The sequence below is a fragment of the Oncorhynchus kisutch genome, linkage group LG3, assembly GCF_002021735.2.
Source record: "Oncorhynchus kisutch isolate 150728-3 linkage group LG3, Okis_V2, whole genome shotgun sequence".
Lineage (NCBI taxonomy): Eukaryota > Metazoa > Chordata > Actinopteri > Salmoniformes > Salmonidae > Oncorhynchus > Oncorhynchus kisutch.
In genome coordinates, this window is record NC_034176.2 from 24,933,708 (window position 1) to 24,950,557 (window position 16,850).

Below are 16,850 nucleotides of genomic sequence, written 5' to 3' on the forward strand. Positions count from 1 at the left end.
TTGTGTACGGCTCAGCCTGCCAGTCGGACATGTGTGAGCCCAGGGTCATTTTCTACTGGCTCTGTCTGTGAGACCCTGTTCACTCTGTTGAAGGTTGTGAATGTGGCATGCATAAAGACTAAGGCCAAATGGAATAATAGATTCTTGCCCATGACGACTTTATTTTGATGATTTTTAAAGTCTAAACTGTAACGAGCAGTGCAGAAATAAGAATGGAAGAGTGCTTTTGATATGACACATTGGCTATTGTGTTTTTGTAAATGTGTATTCAGTATATACAAACAGTATTATATCGACATACATCGTTATTGATCATTATATTATTTAAAATGTGTGGTTGTTTATTATTATTATTATTAACAAATAATTTTGCATGAGTGCCACAGAAAATCTTCTGTTTTGATTTTAAGGTGTGTATGAGTGTTCATATGTGTAATTGTGTCTTTTTTTCACTGTGTTATTGGTGTGTGTTTTATGCATATACAGAACCACTTGGACAGCATGCAGGTATTTCAGAATTGTTTTTGTTTACTTGATATTTCCATCTCTGCCTGTACAATACAATATACATCAGGCATATATCCCCCTAGTTTTTGGCTCTTTCAAAGTAAATCATGATGGAATGACATTTCAGAATTGGAAGGGCAATGTTTTGGGGATTCAATTGATAGTCACATTTTAAGCATACACCACACCAAAGTGGCAGTCCATCAAGAGGTCATTTTCATAATCAGATTTTGGCGGGAGATATTGCGTTAGATTTACGGTGCATTCGGAAAGTATTCAGACCCCTAGACTTTTTCCACATTTTCTTAGATTACAGCCTTATTCTGAAATGGATTAAATTAAAAACCTCCTCATGAATCTGCACAATTTTAGCAAATTTGTAAAAATAAAATACATAAAGAGCTTATTTACAAGCATTCAGACCCGTTGCTATGAGACTGGAAATTGAGCTCAGGTGCGTCTGTTTCCATTGATCATCCTTGAGATGTTTCTTCAACTTGATTGGAATCCACCTGTGGTAAATTCAATTGATTGGACATGATTTGGAAAGTCACACACCAGTCTGTATAAGGTCCTACAGTTGACCAAGCTATGAGGTTGAAGGAATTGTCCGTAGAGCTCAGAGGCAGGATTCTGTCGAGGCACAGATCTGGGGAAGGGTACCTAAAAATGTCAGCAGCATTGAAGGTCCCCAAGAACACACACTCCATCATTCTTAAATGGAAGAAGTTTGGAACCACCAAGACTCTTCCTAGATCTGGCCGCCCGGCCAGACTGAGCAATTGGGGGAGAAGAGCCTTGGTCAGGGAGGTAACCAAGAACCCGATGGTCACTCTGACAGAGCTCCAGAGTTCCAATGTGGAGATGGGAGAACCTTCCAGTAGGACAACCATCTCTGCAGCACTCCACCAATCAGGCCTTTATGGAAGAGTGGCCAGACGCTAGCCACTCCTCAGTAAAAGGCACATGACAGCCCACTTGGATTTTGCCAAAAGGCACCTAAAGGACTCTCAGACCATGAGAAAAAGATTCTCTGGTCTGATGAAACCCAGATTGAACTCTTTGGCCGAAATGCCAAGCGTCACATCTGGAGGAAACCTGGCACCATCCCTACGGTGAAGCATGGTGGTGGCAGAATCATGTTGTGGGGATGTTTTTCAGTGGCAGGGACTGGGATACTAGTCAGGATCGAAGGACAGATGAACGGAGCAAAGTACAGAGAGATCCTTGATGAAAACCTGCTCCAGAGCGCTCAGGACCTCAGACTGGGGCGAAGGTTCACCTTCCAACAGGACAACGACCCTAAGCACACAGCCAAGATAACCCAGGAGTGGCTTCGGTACAAGTCTCTGAATGTCCTTGAGTGGCCCGAACATCCCTGAAGAGACCTGAAAATAGCTGTGCAGTAATGCTCCCCATCCAACCTGACAGAGCTTGAGAGGATCTGCAGAGAAGAATGGGAGAAACTCCCCAAATACATGTGTGCCAAGCTTGTAGCGTCATACCCAAGAAGAGGTGTGAATACTTATGTAAATGGAATATTTTTTTTTTTATAAACTTGCAAACATTTCTAAAAGCCTGTTTTTGCTTCGTCGTTGTGGTGTGATGAGGGGGAAAAAAACAATTTAATCCATTTTAGAATAAGGTTGTGACGTAACAACATTTGGAAATTGTGAACTTGTCTGATTACTTTCCAAATGCCCTGTATTTGAATTTTTAAACAAGATTCAAGAGCTGAACAATGTCATATACTGAGGTGAAACAATGGCTACTCATTAATTCATTGCTAAGGTTTTGTTGTTGTAGCTAGCTGCTGTTCATGATTTCATTTTTATTTAACGTTTATTTAACCCGTCAAGTCAATTAAGAACAAATGATTATTTACAAAAAGATGCATAGTTGTATTGTTGTATCTGTGCAGACAGAAACATGTTTCAGTTGTTGAATGTTTGCTTTCCAAAAGCAAGGCTGTCCTATCCACACAATGATGGTTCACACTCGCATCCTCCATTCAGCTTGTCATCAATGCATGTATAGGCATCCACACTCCACTAGGCTCAGAGCCTGCTCTGCTTACCGGACAGTCACTGGGGAAGGGGTTGTCACAGGACACAACAAGACAGAAGGCCTAACTGGGACATAGGAGAGGCCATCAGACAATCGCTCTCATCATCACTAATTTGAGTTATGCCTCCATTTTAGTTATGGCATCATTCTAATGTCTGAGGAATTGTGTTTAGATGCTGGCATAATGGAAACAATTGATGTTATGAGGACATTGTAACCGTTCATTCTGGTTGGAGTTGCATGCAGGGCAGCATGTTTCACAAGGCTACTACAGGACTGGTCTTACACCCAGGGGAGGGCTTTAAGATGGTGAAAGGCTAACCACCCTCTGTGTTAATGCATCAACCCATTGAATCCTATGCAGTGATTGCAAATGCTAATCCTCCTCTAACAGCATGTTCACGTGCTGACAAACACTAACTTGTCTGCATGAAAGTCATTCAGCTGAATAAAACGCCACAGACATTAGGCATCACTGCTTTGGGGAAAGTGTGCAGCAAATGACATGGTAGCTTCAGCAATGCTCTCAGGGTGGTCTGATGAAGGGGCTGATTTGGGTTTATGTGAAGAGGGGTTGTCTGTCTCCATTTGAGGCTTACCACTCAACACTTACTCCTGCCCAAGGGAAGATCTTGAGCTGGATACCCCTGGGGTTTCTGCTAGGCCTGCCTATTCTCCCACTGTACCGTAGTCTCCGGGCCAGTGTGGAGAACAGACAGTATTTCACTGTAGAAAGCCAAGGATTTGATTGCATGGTTCTATGATGTTTTAATTGCTGTTGCCCCTCTTTTGTCGGCTTCGTAACTCATGATGATGACTCTTGCCTTTATTTTACTATCTCTGTGCAATGAAGTTGAGGAGCATTCCCCGCGCTTTGAACACAGTGCAGTTTTTGGTATGCATACTTCCTCTTGACAAGAGGCTGCTCTATAGAATAATGTGCATTAACTGTAGTCCTGCATGTGATCTGCGTACTGTGACTAGTTTAGGTGTTTATGACTGGACTGTATTTTACCTGATAGGAAATTTAAGGTGTCATCTCCCTTTTCTCTGTAATTTAAAGTCCAATATCTCATCCTACCTAATTTTGTGTGTATTTGTACAAATATACAGTTTTGGGTTTCAGATTTTCTCTTTCTTTCACTTTATTTCCTTCTGTTACTTTCTTCTCTTTTGTCTCTCTACTTCTTCCTTCCCTTTTCTCCCCCTCTCTGTCTTTCTCTCTCACTCGCTATCTGTCGCCAGGCCAAAGTCCGAGAGCTGGAGGAGAAATGTCGGACACAAAGTGAGCAGTTCAACCTCCTGTCCAAAGAGCTGGAGAAGTTCCGGCTACAGACCGGAAAGTTTGATACCCTTGGCAGTGGCACCGATCCCTTAACTGTGTGTGAATCCCCTGGATCGCCAAACAAATCCCTCTCCCAGCTCTTCAACGGGCTGGCCGCCCCCACAGGGAAAGGTTAGAGGAATCGCGGGAGAGCTTTGTTTTAGCTTGTCTGTGTACATTATGTACGCCATAGACCACAGCTCAGACAAGAACATTCCTAATAATGTGATTTCAGTCATCTGAAGCGGCGGAAAGCTTTAGTCTCGCGAAATGACGCCAAAATACATTTTAAATAAACAATTCAGTATTATGAGGATGGAAAGACAAACGTGCAGCTGCTCCTGAAATTGGAGATTTGGGAGGCAGTGCTTGTGACGTACGTGGCTCAACATAGAGCAAGTAGCCTAATGGAATAATCAATCAGGGTACTGGATGTACTGGATGACATAGCCTTTACCACTGCTTGGCACATTCATGTTGTTGACTTAAATAATAATACTGACGTTTACATTGGGCCTGTGCCTGGAATCTAACTCTCCCTCTGATTACATAAGGATCTGTATGTTTTTTAACACTAATGCAATTAGGATGATTATTTTCCTAATTGTTAATGGGTTGTATCCATCTGTTTGTTTGTGCTGTTGGTTCTTACAATGTTATCTATGACTTTTAATGGTATCTAATCAAATGAGGTATGGAGGATGATGAAGATGATGAACGGTGATAATAACGATGAATGACGATCACATGATGAAATGGATAAATAATTGTATGTGATATATTGCACTCCATTTTGGACATTAGTGCTACGCACAGATATAAATATGATTTCAGCAGGCGCAGTCATATTTCAGATCTTAGCTCTTCCTTTGTTTTGCCCGCAGGCAATGAGAGTCCGCTGAGCAGATCTGTGATCTCTGAGTTCATCCGACCGCTCCAGATCTGTGGGGACAAGCCGGAGCTCGTGTCTGTAAAGCCAACATTCCTCACCCGCAGCAGCAGCCGGACTGGCAGCTCTCAACGGGCCCTCCTCACTGAGGTGAGTCCTAATAGGTTTCTCCCTCCCTCCCTCCCTCCCTCCCTCCCTCCCTCCCTCCCTCCCTCCCTCCCTCCCTCCCTCCCTCCCTCCCTCCCTCCCTCCCTCCCTCCCTCCCTCCCTCCCTCCCTCCCTCCCTCCCTTCTAGCCCTGATTATATAAGCCTAATGAAGATGGACCTAAATAGCTTGATTGCCCTTTCAAAAAACTCCTCAGAAGATGGTAAAGCATTAATTACACTGTTACATAATTACAGCATTTATTACATGATTGCAAAATTGCTTCCTGTTTTGAAAGTCTAAGCTGAAGTCCCACTAAGGTGGAGATGTAGGACTGAGGAAACACTGTTATGCAGAAAGGCCTTTTCACACCTTTTTCATAGGCTCTGCTATCATCCCACTGATTTCCACCATAGAAATGTCCACCATGAAAACAAAAATAAATATAATTTGGTTGTTACATCTCTCAAGGTTGGTTCTCTCTTATCAGATGGACAAAGAACTAAGCTCAACGACTAGGACCAAGAAGAGGTTCACAGGCAAGGTCCGTCTGTGCATCGCCCGGTACAGGTGAGAGGAGTGAGCAGCTTTGAGATGCCTTACACTACAGTGTTATATTAAAAATGCATCCCTGCACAGCACTTTTCAGAAGTGTTTTCCACCCACATTGTCCCACTGAGGTTTTAACTCACCTCTTAATAATGATGCAGTGCTATGCTCTCACCAAATAAAATGAACTGTCAGCTGAAATAATTGGAATCCCCTAGAACAAAGGCAAATACATGAATGGAACCCAGTGCTGTCCACCCCCACTGTTTTTTTCTATCTCATTTAGCCTGTTGGAAAATTTAGTCTGTTGGAAAATGTTATATTAGTTTTTTATTGCAGCACTCAGCAATTCCCCTATCACAGAGTTACACAAAGGTACTGCTACTGCAGTGTTTGTGGCAAAAATTTAACTGTGCTTGGATTTGTTTGGAATTGCGCCGGATACTATTTAGCAAGGCTACTGTGCTTTCCCATCACAATGTCATCAAGTTTTGACAGAAGCTAATTGTCCATACACAGTTCCTAATATTGTGTTTAATAATTGTCTCATTTTGATCCTAGATTTTGAACCTTTTTGAACCTGAATTCATCATCTAGCCTGAGATAATTGGACACATATCCACTTGTGTTTGGTTCAGAGGAGCAACGCAGCGAGTTCATCAGCTTGATTCTATTGTACTCTACTCTTTCTTCCCCCCAGTTATAACCCCTGTAATGGGCCCAATGAGCATCCTGAGGCAGAGCTCCCCCTGGTGGCAGGGAAGTACCTCTACGTGTATGGGACCATGGATGATGACGGCTTCTATGAAGGTGTGATATCTCACTGTGTTTTACCCTCTCTCTCTTAAAAACCAATTCACATGATTTAAAAATTATTATGATTTCAGAGCAGAATGATTGTTGCTGCTAAGAGACAGCATGGATTTTGGGATGTATTTACTGTATGGGCATTCGATGAGACGAGGATTAGGCAGTTGTGGATCAATCAGTGCTAATGTGGCTTTTACGATTGTCCTCTCTAGTCTTCACTGTACTTGGAGAGTTGTTGTTTATACTACTTACTACTCGTCACTGTGAGAGTTGTTGTTTATACTACTTACTACTCGTCACTGTGAGAGTTGTTGTTTATACTACTTACTGCTCGTCACTGTGAGAGTTGTTAATACTACTTACTACTCGTCACTGTGAGAGTTGTTGTTTATACTACTTACTACTCGTCACTGTGAGAGTTGTTGTTTATACTACTTACTACTCGTCACTGTGAGAGTTGTTGTTTATACTACTTACTGCTCGTCACTGTGAGAGTTGTTAATACTACTTACTACTCGTCACTGTGAGAGTTGTTGTTTATACTACTTACTACTCGTCACTGTGAGAGTTGTTGTTTATACTACTTACTACTCGTCACTGTGAGAGCTGTTGTTAATACTACTTACTGCTCGTCACTGTAAGAGTTGTTGTTTATACTACTTACTACTCGTCACTGTGAGAGTTGTTGTTTATACTACTTACTACTCGTCACTGTGAGAGTTGTTGTTAATACTACTTACTGCTCGTCACTGTGAGAGTTGTTAATACTACTTACTGCTCGTCACTGTGAGAGTTGTTGTTATACTACTTACTGCTCGTCATTGTGAGAGTTGTTGTTTATACTACTTACTGCTCGTCACTGTGAGAGTTGTTTATACTACTTACTGCTCGTCACTGTGAGTGTTGTTTATACTACTTACTACTCGTCACTGTGAGAGTTGTTGTTTATACTACTTACTACTCGTCACTGTGTGAGTTGTTGTTAATACTACTTACTGCTCGTCACTGTGAGAGTTGTTGTTATACTACTTACTGCTCGTCACTGTGAGAGTTGTTGGTATACTACTTACTACTCGTCACTGTGAGAGTTGTTGTTTATACTACTTACTGCTCGTCACTATGAGAGTTGTTGTTTATGCTACTTACTACTCGTCACTGTGAGAGTTGTTGTTTATACTACTTACTAATCATCACTGTGAGAGTTGTTGTTTATACTACTTCCTACTCGTCACTGTGAGAGTTGTTAATTCTACTTACTGCTCGTCACTGTGAGAGTTGTTGTTTATACTACTTACTGCTCGTCATTGTGAGAGTTGTTGTTTATACTACTTACTGCTCGTCACTGTGAGAGTTGTTGTTTATACTACTTACTGCTCGTCACTGTGAGAGTTGTTGTTTATACTACTTACTATTCGTCACTGTGAGAGTTGTTAATACTACTTACTGCTCGTCACTGTGAGAGTTGTTGTTTATACTACTTACTGCTCGTCACTGTGAGAGTTGCTGTTTATACTACTTCCTACTCGTCACTGTGAGAGTTGTTAATACTACTTACTGCTCGTCACTGTGAGAGTTGTTGTTTATACTACTTAGTGCTCGTCACTGTGAGAGTTGCTGTTTATACTACTTACTACTCGTCACTATGAGAGTTGTTGTTTATACTACTTACTGCTCGTCACTGTGAGAGTTGTTAATCCTACTTACTGCTCATCACTGAGTGTTGTTTATACTACTTACTGCTCATCACTATGAGAGTTGTTGTTTATACTACTTACTACTCGTCACTATGAGAGTTGTTGTTAATACTACTTACTACTCGTCACTATGAAAGTTGTTGTTTATACTACTTACTACTCGTCACTGTGAGAGTTGTTGTTATACTACTTACTGCTCATCACTGTGAGAGTTGTTTTTTATACTACTTACTACTCGTCACTGTGAGAGTTGTTGTTTATACTACTTACTACTCATCACTGTGAAAGTTGTTGTTATACTACTTACTACTCATCACTGTGAGAGTTGTTGTTAATAATACTTACTACTCGTCACTGTGAGAGTTGTTGTTTATACGACTTACTACTCGTCACTGTGCGAGTTGTTGTTTATACTACTTACTGCTCGTCACTGTGAGAGTTGTTGTTTATACTACTTACTACTCGTCACTGTGAGTTGTTGTTTATACAACTTACTGCTCGTCACTGTGAGTGTTGTTAATACTGCTTACTGCTCGTCAGTGTGAGAGATGTTGTTTATACTACTTACTGCTCGTCACTGTGAGTGTTGTTAATACTACTTACTGCTCGTCACTGTGAAAGGTGTTGTTAATGCTAGTTATTGCTCTTCACTATATGTTGTTAATACTACTTACTGCTCTTCACTGTGAGTGTTGTTGTTTATACTACTTACTGCTCGTCACTGAGTTGTTGTTTATACTACTTACTACTCGTCACTGTGAGTTGTTGTTTATATTACTTACTACTCGTCACTGTGAGAGTTGTTAATACTACTTACTGCTCGTCACTGTGAGAGTTGTTGTTTATACTACTTACTACTCATCACTGTGAGAGTTGTTGTTTATACTACTTACTACTCGTCACTATGAGAGTTGTTGTTAATACTACTTACTACTCGTCACTATGAAAGTTGTTGTTTATACTACTTACTACTCGTCACTGTGAGAGTTGTTGTTATACTACTTACTGCTCATCACTGTGAGAGTTGTTTTTTATACTACTTACTACTCGTCGCTGTGAGAGTTGTTGTTTATACTACTTACTACTCATCACTGTGAGAGTTGTTGTTATACTACTTGCTGCTCGTCACTGTGAGAGTTGTTGTTAATAATACTTACTACTCGTCACTGTGAAAGTTGTTGTTTATACGACTTACTACTCGTCACTGTGAGTTGTTGTTTATACTACTTACTGCTCGTCACTGTGAGAGTTGCTGTTTATACTACTTCCTACTCGTCACTGTGAGAGTTGTTAATACTACTTACTGCTCGTCACTGTGAGAGTTGTTGTTTATACTACTTAGTGCTCGTCACTGTGAGAGTTGCTGTTTATACTACTTACTACTCGTCACTATGAGAGTTGTTGTTTATACTACTTACTGCTCGTCACTGTGAGAGTTGTTAATCCTACTTACTGCTCATCACTGAGTGTTGTTTATACTACTTACTGCTCATCACTATGAGAGTTGTTGTTTATACTACTTACTACTCGTCACTATGAGAGTTGTTGTTAATACTACTTACTATTCGTCACTATGAAAGTTGTTGTTTATACTACTTACTACTCGTCACTGTGAGAGTTGTTGTTATACTACTTACTGCTCATCACTGTGAGAGTTGTTTTTTATACTACTTACTACTCGTCACTGTGAGAGTTGTTGTTTATACTACTTACTACTCATCACTGTGAGAGTTGTTGTTATACTACTTACTACTCATCACTGTGAGAGTTGTTGTTAATAATACTTACTACTCGTCACTGTGAGAGTTGTTGTTTATACGACTTACTACTCGTCACTGTGCGAGTTGTTGTTTATACTACTTACTGCTCGTCACTGTGAGAGTTGTTGTTTATACTACTTACTACTCGTCACTGTGAGTGTTGTTAATACTGCTTACTGCTCGTCAGTGTGAGAGATGTTGTTTATACTAATTACTGCTCGTCACTGTGAGTGTTGTTAATACTACTTACTGCTCGTCACTGTGAAAGGTGTTGTTAATGCTAGTTATTGCTCTTCACTATATGTTGTTAATACTACTTACTGCTCTTCACTGTGAGTGTTGTTGTTTATACTACTTACTGCTCGTCACTGAGTTGTTGTTTATACTACTTACTACTCGTCACTGTGAGAGTTGTTAATACTACTTACTGCTCGTCACTGTGAGAGTTGTTGTTTATACTACTTACTGCTCATCACTGTGAGAGTTGTTGTTTATACTACGTACTGCTCGTCACTGTGAGTTGTTGTTTATACTACTTACTGCTCGTCACTGTGAGAGATGTTGTTTATACTACTTACTGCTCGTCACTGTGAGTTGCTGTTTATACTACTTACTACTCGTCACTGTGAGTTGTTGTTTATACTACTTACTACTCGTCACTGTGAGTTGTTGTTAATACTACTTACTACTCATCACTGTGAGAGTTGTTGTTTATACTACTTACAGCTCGTCACTGTGAGTTGTTGTTATACTACTTACTACTCGTCACTGTGAGTTGTTGTTTATATTACTTACTGCTCGTCACTGTGAGAGTTGTTAATACTACTTGCTGCTCGTCACTGTGAGAGTTGTTGTTAATAATACTTACTACTCGTCACTGTGAGAGTTGTTGTTTATACGACTTACTACTCGTCACAGTGAGTTGTTGTTTATACTACTTACTGCTCGTCACTGTGCGAGTTGTTGTTTATACTACTTACTGCTCGTCACTGTGAGAGTTGTTGTTTATACTACTTACTACTCGTCACTGTGAGTTGTTGTTTATACAACTTACTGCTCGTCACTGTGAGTGTTGTTAATACTGCTTACTGCTCGTCAGTGTGAGAGATGTTGTTTATACTACTTACTGCTCGTCACTGTGAGTGTTGTTAATACTACTTACTGCTCGTCACTGTGAAAGGTGTTGTTAATGCTAGTTATTGCTCTTCACTATATGTTGTTAATACTACTTACTGCTCTTCACTGTGAGTGTTGTTGTTTATACTACTTACTGCTCGTCACTGAGTTGTTGTTTATACTACTTACTACTCGTCACTGTGAGTTGTTGTTTATATTACTTACTACTCGTCACTGTGAGAGTTGTTAATACTACTTACTGCTCGTCACTGTGAGAGTTGTTGTTTATACTACTTACTGCTCATCACTGTGAGAGTTGTTGTTTATACTACGTACTGCTCATCACTGTGAGTTGTTGTTTATACTACTTACTGCTCGTCACTGTGAGAGATGTTGTTTATACTACTTACTGCTCGTCACTGTGAGTTGCTGTTTATACTACTTACTACTCGTCACTGTGAGTTGTTGTTTATACTACTTACTACTCGTCACTGTGAGTTGTTGTTAATACTACTTACTACTCATCACTGTGAGAGTTGTTGTTTATACTACTTACAGCTCGTCACTGTGAGTTGTTGTTTATACTACTTACTACTCGTCACTGTGAGTTGTTGTTTATATTACTTACTGCTCGTCACTGTGAGAGTTGTTAATACTACTTGCTGCTCGTCACTGTGAGAGTTGTTTATACTACTTACTACTCGTCACTGTGAGAGTTGTTGTTATACTACTTACTGCTCATCACTGTGAGAGTTGTTTTTTATACTACTTACTACTCGTCGCTGTGAGAGTTGTTGTTTATACTACTTACTACTCATCACTGTGAGAGTTGTTGTTATACTACTTGCTGCTCGTCACTGTGAGAGTTGTTGTTAATAATACTTACTACTCGTCACTGTGAAAGTTGTTGTTTATACGACTTACTACTCGTCACTGTGAGTTGTTGTTTATACTACTTACTGCTCGTCACTGTGAGAGTTGCTGTTTATACTACTTCCTACTCGTCACTGTGAGAGTTGTTAATACTACTTACTGCTCGTCACTGTGAGAGTTGTTGTTTATACTACTTAGTGCTCGTCACTGTGAGAGTTGCTGTTTATACTACTTACTACTCGTCACTATGAGAGTTGTTGTTTATACTACTTACTGCTCGTCACTGTGAGAGTTGTTAATCCTACTTACTGCTCATCACTGAGTGTTGTTTATACTACTTACTGCTCATCACTATGAGAGTTGTTGTTTATACTACTTACTACTCGTCACTATGAGAGTTGTTGTTAATACTACTTACTATTCGTCACTATGAAAGTTGTTGTTTATACTACTTACTACTCGTCACTGTGAGAGTTGTTGTTATACTACTTACTGCTCATCACTGTGAGAGTTGTTTTTTATACTACTTACTACTCGTCACTGTGAGAGTTGTTGTTTATACTACTTACTACTCATCACTGTGAGAGTTGTTGTTATACTACTTACTACTCATCACTGTGAGAGTTGTTGTTAATAATACTTACTACTCGTCACTGTGAGAGTTGTTGTTTATACGACTTACTACTCGTCACTGTGCGAGTTGTTGTTTATACTACTTACTGCTCGTCACTGTGAGAGTTGTTGTTTATACTACTTACTACTCGTCACTGTGAGTGTTGTTAATACTGCTTACTGCTCGTCAGTGTGAGAGATGTTGTTTATACTAATTACTGCTCGTCACTGTGAGTGTTGTTAATACTACTTACTGCTCGTCACTGTGAAAGGTGTTGTTAATGCTAGTTATTGCTCTTCACTATATGTTGTTAATACTACTTACTGCTCTTCACTGTGAGTGTTGTTGTTTATACTACTTACTGCTCGTCACTGAGTTGTTGTTTATACTACTTACTACTCGTCACTGTGAGAGTTGTTAATACTACTTACTGCTCGTCACTGTGAGAGTTGTTGTTTATACTACTTACTGCTCATCACTGTGAGAGTTGTTGTTTATACTACGTACTGCTCGTCACTGTGAGTTGTTGTTTATACTACTTACTGCTCGTCACTGTGAGAGATGTTGTTTATACTACTTACTGCTCGTCACTGTGAGTTGCTGTTTATACTACTTACTACTCGTCACTGTGAGTTGTTGTTTATACTACTTACTACTCGTCACTGTGAGTTGTTGTTAATACTACTTACTACTCATCACTGTGAGAGTTGTTGTTTATACTACTTACAGCTCGTCACTGTGAGTTGTTGTTATACTACTTACTACTCGTCACTGTGAGTTGTTGTTTATATTACTTACTGCTCGTCACTGTGAGAGTTGTTAATACTACTTGCTGCTCGTCACTGTGAGAGTTGTTGTTAATAATACTTACTACTCGTCACTGTGAGAGTTGTTGTTTATACGACTTACTACTCGTCACAGTGAGTTGTTGTTTATACTACTTACTGCTCGTCACTGTGCGAGTTGTTGTTTATACTACTTACTGCTCGTCACTGTGAGAGTTGTTGTTTATACTACTTACTACTCGTCACTGTGAGTTGTTGTTTATACAACTTACTGCTCGTCACTGTGAGTGTTGTTAATACTGCTTACTGCTCGTCAGTGTGAGAGATGTTGTTTATACTACTTACTGCTCGTCACTGTGAGTGTTGTTAATACTACTTACTGCTCGTCACTGTGAAAGGTGTTGTTAATGCTAGTTATTGCTCTTCACTATATGTTGTTAATACTACTTACTGCTCTTCACTGTGAGTGTTGTTGTTTATACTACTTACTGCTCGTCACTGAGTTGTTGTTTATACTACTTACTACTCGTCACTGTGAGTTGTTGTTTATATTACTTACTACTCGTCACTGTGAGAGTTGTTAATACTACTTACTGCTCGTCACTGTGAGAGTTGTTGTTTATACTACTTACTGCTCATCACTGTGAGAGTTGTTGTTTATACTACGTACTGCTCATCACTGTGAGTTGTTGTTTATACTACTTACTGCTCGTCACTGTGAGAGATGTTGTTTATACTACTTACTGCTCGTCACTGTGAGTTGCTGTTTATACTACTTACTACTCGTCACTGTGAGTTGTTGTTTATACTACTTACTACTCGTCACTGTGAGTTGTTGTTAATACTACTTACTACTCATCACTGTGAGAGTTGTTGTTTATACTACTTACAGCTCGTCACTGTGAGTTGTTGTTTATACTACTTACTACTCGTCACTGTGAGTTGTTGTTTATATTACTTACTGCTCGTCACTGTGAGAGTTGTTAATACTACTTGCTGCTCGTCACTGTGAGAGTTGTTTATACTACTTACTGCTCGTCACTGTGAGTTGTTGTTTATACTACTTACTGCTCATCACTGTGAGTGTTGTTGTTAATACTACTTACTGCTCTTCACTGTGAGTGTTGTTGTTAATACTACTTACTGCTCTTCACTGTGTGTTGTTAATACTACTTACTGCTCTTCACTGTGAGTGTTGTTGTTAATACTATTTACTGCTTGTCACTGTGAGAGTTGTTGTTTATACTACTTACTGCTCGTTGCTGTGAGAATTGTTGTTTTTACTACATACTGCTCGTTACTGTGAGAGTTGTTGTTAATACTACTTACTGCTCGTTACTGTGAGAGTTGTTTATACTACTTACTGCTCATTACTGTGAATGTGTGTTGCTTATACTACTTACTGCCTATCACGGTGAGTGTTGTTGTTAATACTACTTACAGCTCGTCACTGTGAGTTGTTGTTTATACTACTTACTACTCGTCACTGTGAGTTGTTGTTTATATTACTTACTGCTCGTCACTGTGAGAGTTGTTAATACTACTTACTGCACATCACTGTGAGAGTTGTTGTTAATACTACTTACTGCTTGTCACTGTGAGAGTTGTTTATACTTCTTACTAGAGGTTGACCGATTAATCGGAATGGACAATTAATTAGGGCCGATTTCAAGTTTTCATAACAATCAGAAATCTGTGTTTTTGGACACCGATTTGGCAGATAAAAAAATATATATAATTGTACACCTTTATTTAATCTTTATTTAAGTAGACAAGTCAGTTAAGAACACATTCTTATTTTCAATGACGGCATAGGAACGTTGGGTTGACTGCCTCATTCAGGGGCAGAACGACAGATTTTTACCTTGTCAGCTCAGGGGATTCAATCTTGCAACCTTAACTAGTCCAACGCTCTTAACAGCTCGTCACTGTGAGAGTTGTTAATACTACTTACTGCTCGTCACTGTGAGTGTTGTTAATACTAATAACTGCTCGTCACTGTGAGAGTTGTTGTTTATAATACTTACTGCTCGTCACTGTGAGAGTTGTTAATACTACTTACAGCTCTAACCACCTGATTACATTGCACTCCACGAGGAGCCTGCCTGTTACGCGAATGCAATAGAAGCCAAGGTAAGTTGCTAGCTATCATTAAACTTATCTTATAAAAACAATCAATCAATCATAATCAATAGTTAACTACACATGGTTGATGATATTACTAGTTTATCTAACGTGTCCAGCGTTGCATATAATCGATGCTGTGCGTATCGTTGCTCCAATGTGTACCTAACCATAAACATCAATGCCTTTCTTAAAATCAATACACAGAAGTATATATTTTTAAACCTGCATATTTAGCTAAAAGAAATCCAGGTTAGCAGGCAATATTAACCAGGTGAAATTGTGTCACTTCTCTTGCGTTCATTGCACTCAGAGTCAGTGTATATGAAACAGTTTGGGCTGCCTAATTTGCCAGAATTTTACGTAATTATGACATAACATTGAAGGTTGTGCAATGTAACAGGAATATTTAGACTAATGCATGCCACCTGTTAGATAAAATACGGAACAGTTCCGTATTTCACTGAAAGAATAAACGTCTTGTTTTCGAGATGATTGTTTCCGGATTCGACCATATTAATGACCTAAGGCTCGAATTTCTATGTGTTATTATATTATAACTAAGTCTATGATTTGATAGAGCAGTCTGACTGAGCGGTGGTAGGCACCAGCGGGCTCATAAGCATTCATTCAAACAGCACTTTAGTGCATTTTGCCAGCAGCTCTTCACAATGCTTCAAGCATTGAGCTGTTTATGACTTCAAGCTCATTAAATACCGAGATTAGGCTGGTGTAACCGATGTGAAATGGCTAGCTAGTTGGCGGAGTGCACGCTAATAGCGTTTCAAACGTCAACCGCTCTGAGACTTGGAGTGGTTGTTCCCCTTGCTCTGCAAAGGCCGCAGATTTTGTGGAGCGATGGGTAACGCTGCTTCGAGGGTGGCTGCTGTCGATGTGTTCCTGGTTCGAGCCCAGGTAGGAGCGAGGAGAGGGACGGAAGCTATACTGTTACGCTGGCAATACTAAAGTGCCTATAAGAACATTGAATAGTCAAAGGTATATGAAATACAAATGGTATAGAGATAAATAGTCCTATAATTCCTATAATAACTACAACCTAAAACTTCTTACCTGGGAATTTTGAAGACTCATGTTAAAAGGAACCACCAGCTTTCATATGTTCTCATGTTCTGAGCAATGAACTTAAACGTTAGCTTTTTTACATGGCACATATTGCACTTTGACTTTCTTCTCCAACACTTTGTTTTTGCATTATTTAAACCAAATTGAACATGTTTCATTATTTATTTGAGGCTAAATTGATTTTATTGATGTGTTATATTAAGTTAAAATAAGTGTTCATTCAGTATTGTTGTAATTGTCATTATTACAAATACATTTTAAGAATTGTCCGATTAATCGGTATCGGCTTTTTTTGGTCCTCCAATAATCGTTATTGGAGTTGAAACATCATAATCGGTCAACCTCTACTACTTACTGCTCGTCACTGTGAGAGTTGTTAATACTACTTACTGCTCGTCACTGTGAGAGTTGTTAACACTACTTACTGCTCGTCACTGTGAGAGTTGTTAACACTACTTACTGCTCGTCACTGTGAGAGTTGTTAATACTACTTACTGCTCGTCACTGTGA

The 16,850-nt window shown here is 39.6% G+C and overlaps 1 protein-coding gene across 3 annotated transcripts in view; it reads left to right on the forward strand.

The window, feature by feature from the left end:
- Positions 1-16,850, forward strand: part of LOC109871853 (RIMS-binding protein 2) — a 146,657-nt gene that overhangs the window by 97,662 nt on the left and 32,145 nt on the right. For all 3 annotated transcript variants that reach the window (XR_004208644.1, XM_031819586.1, XM_031819585.1), the window contains exons 7-11: positions 487-507; positions 3,820-4,030; positions 4,783-4,937; positions 5,424-5,503; positions 6,183-6,292. Coding sequence is in view for 2 of the 3 variants with exons in the window: in XM_031819586.1 (XP_031675446.1) it covers positions 487-507; positions 3,820-4,030; positions 4,783-4,937; positions 5,424-5,503; positions 6,183-6,292 (577 nt within the window). In the remaining variant the exon portion in view is untranslated. The remainder of the gene's footprint in view (positions 1-486; positions 508-3,819; positions 4,031-4,782; positions 4,938-5,423; positions 5,504-6,182; positions 6,293-16,850) is intronic.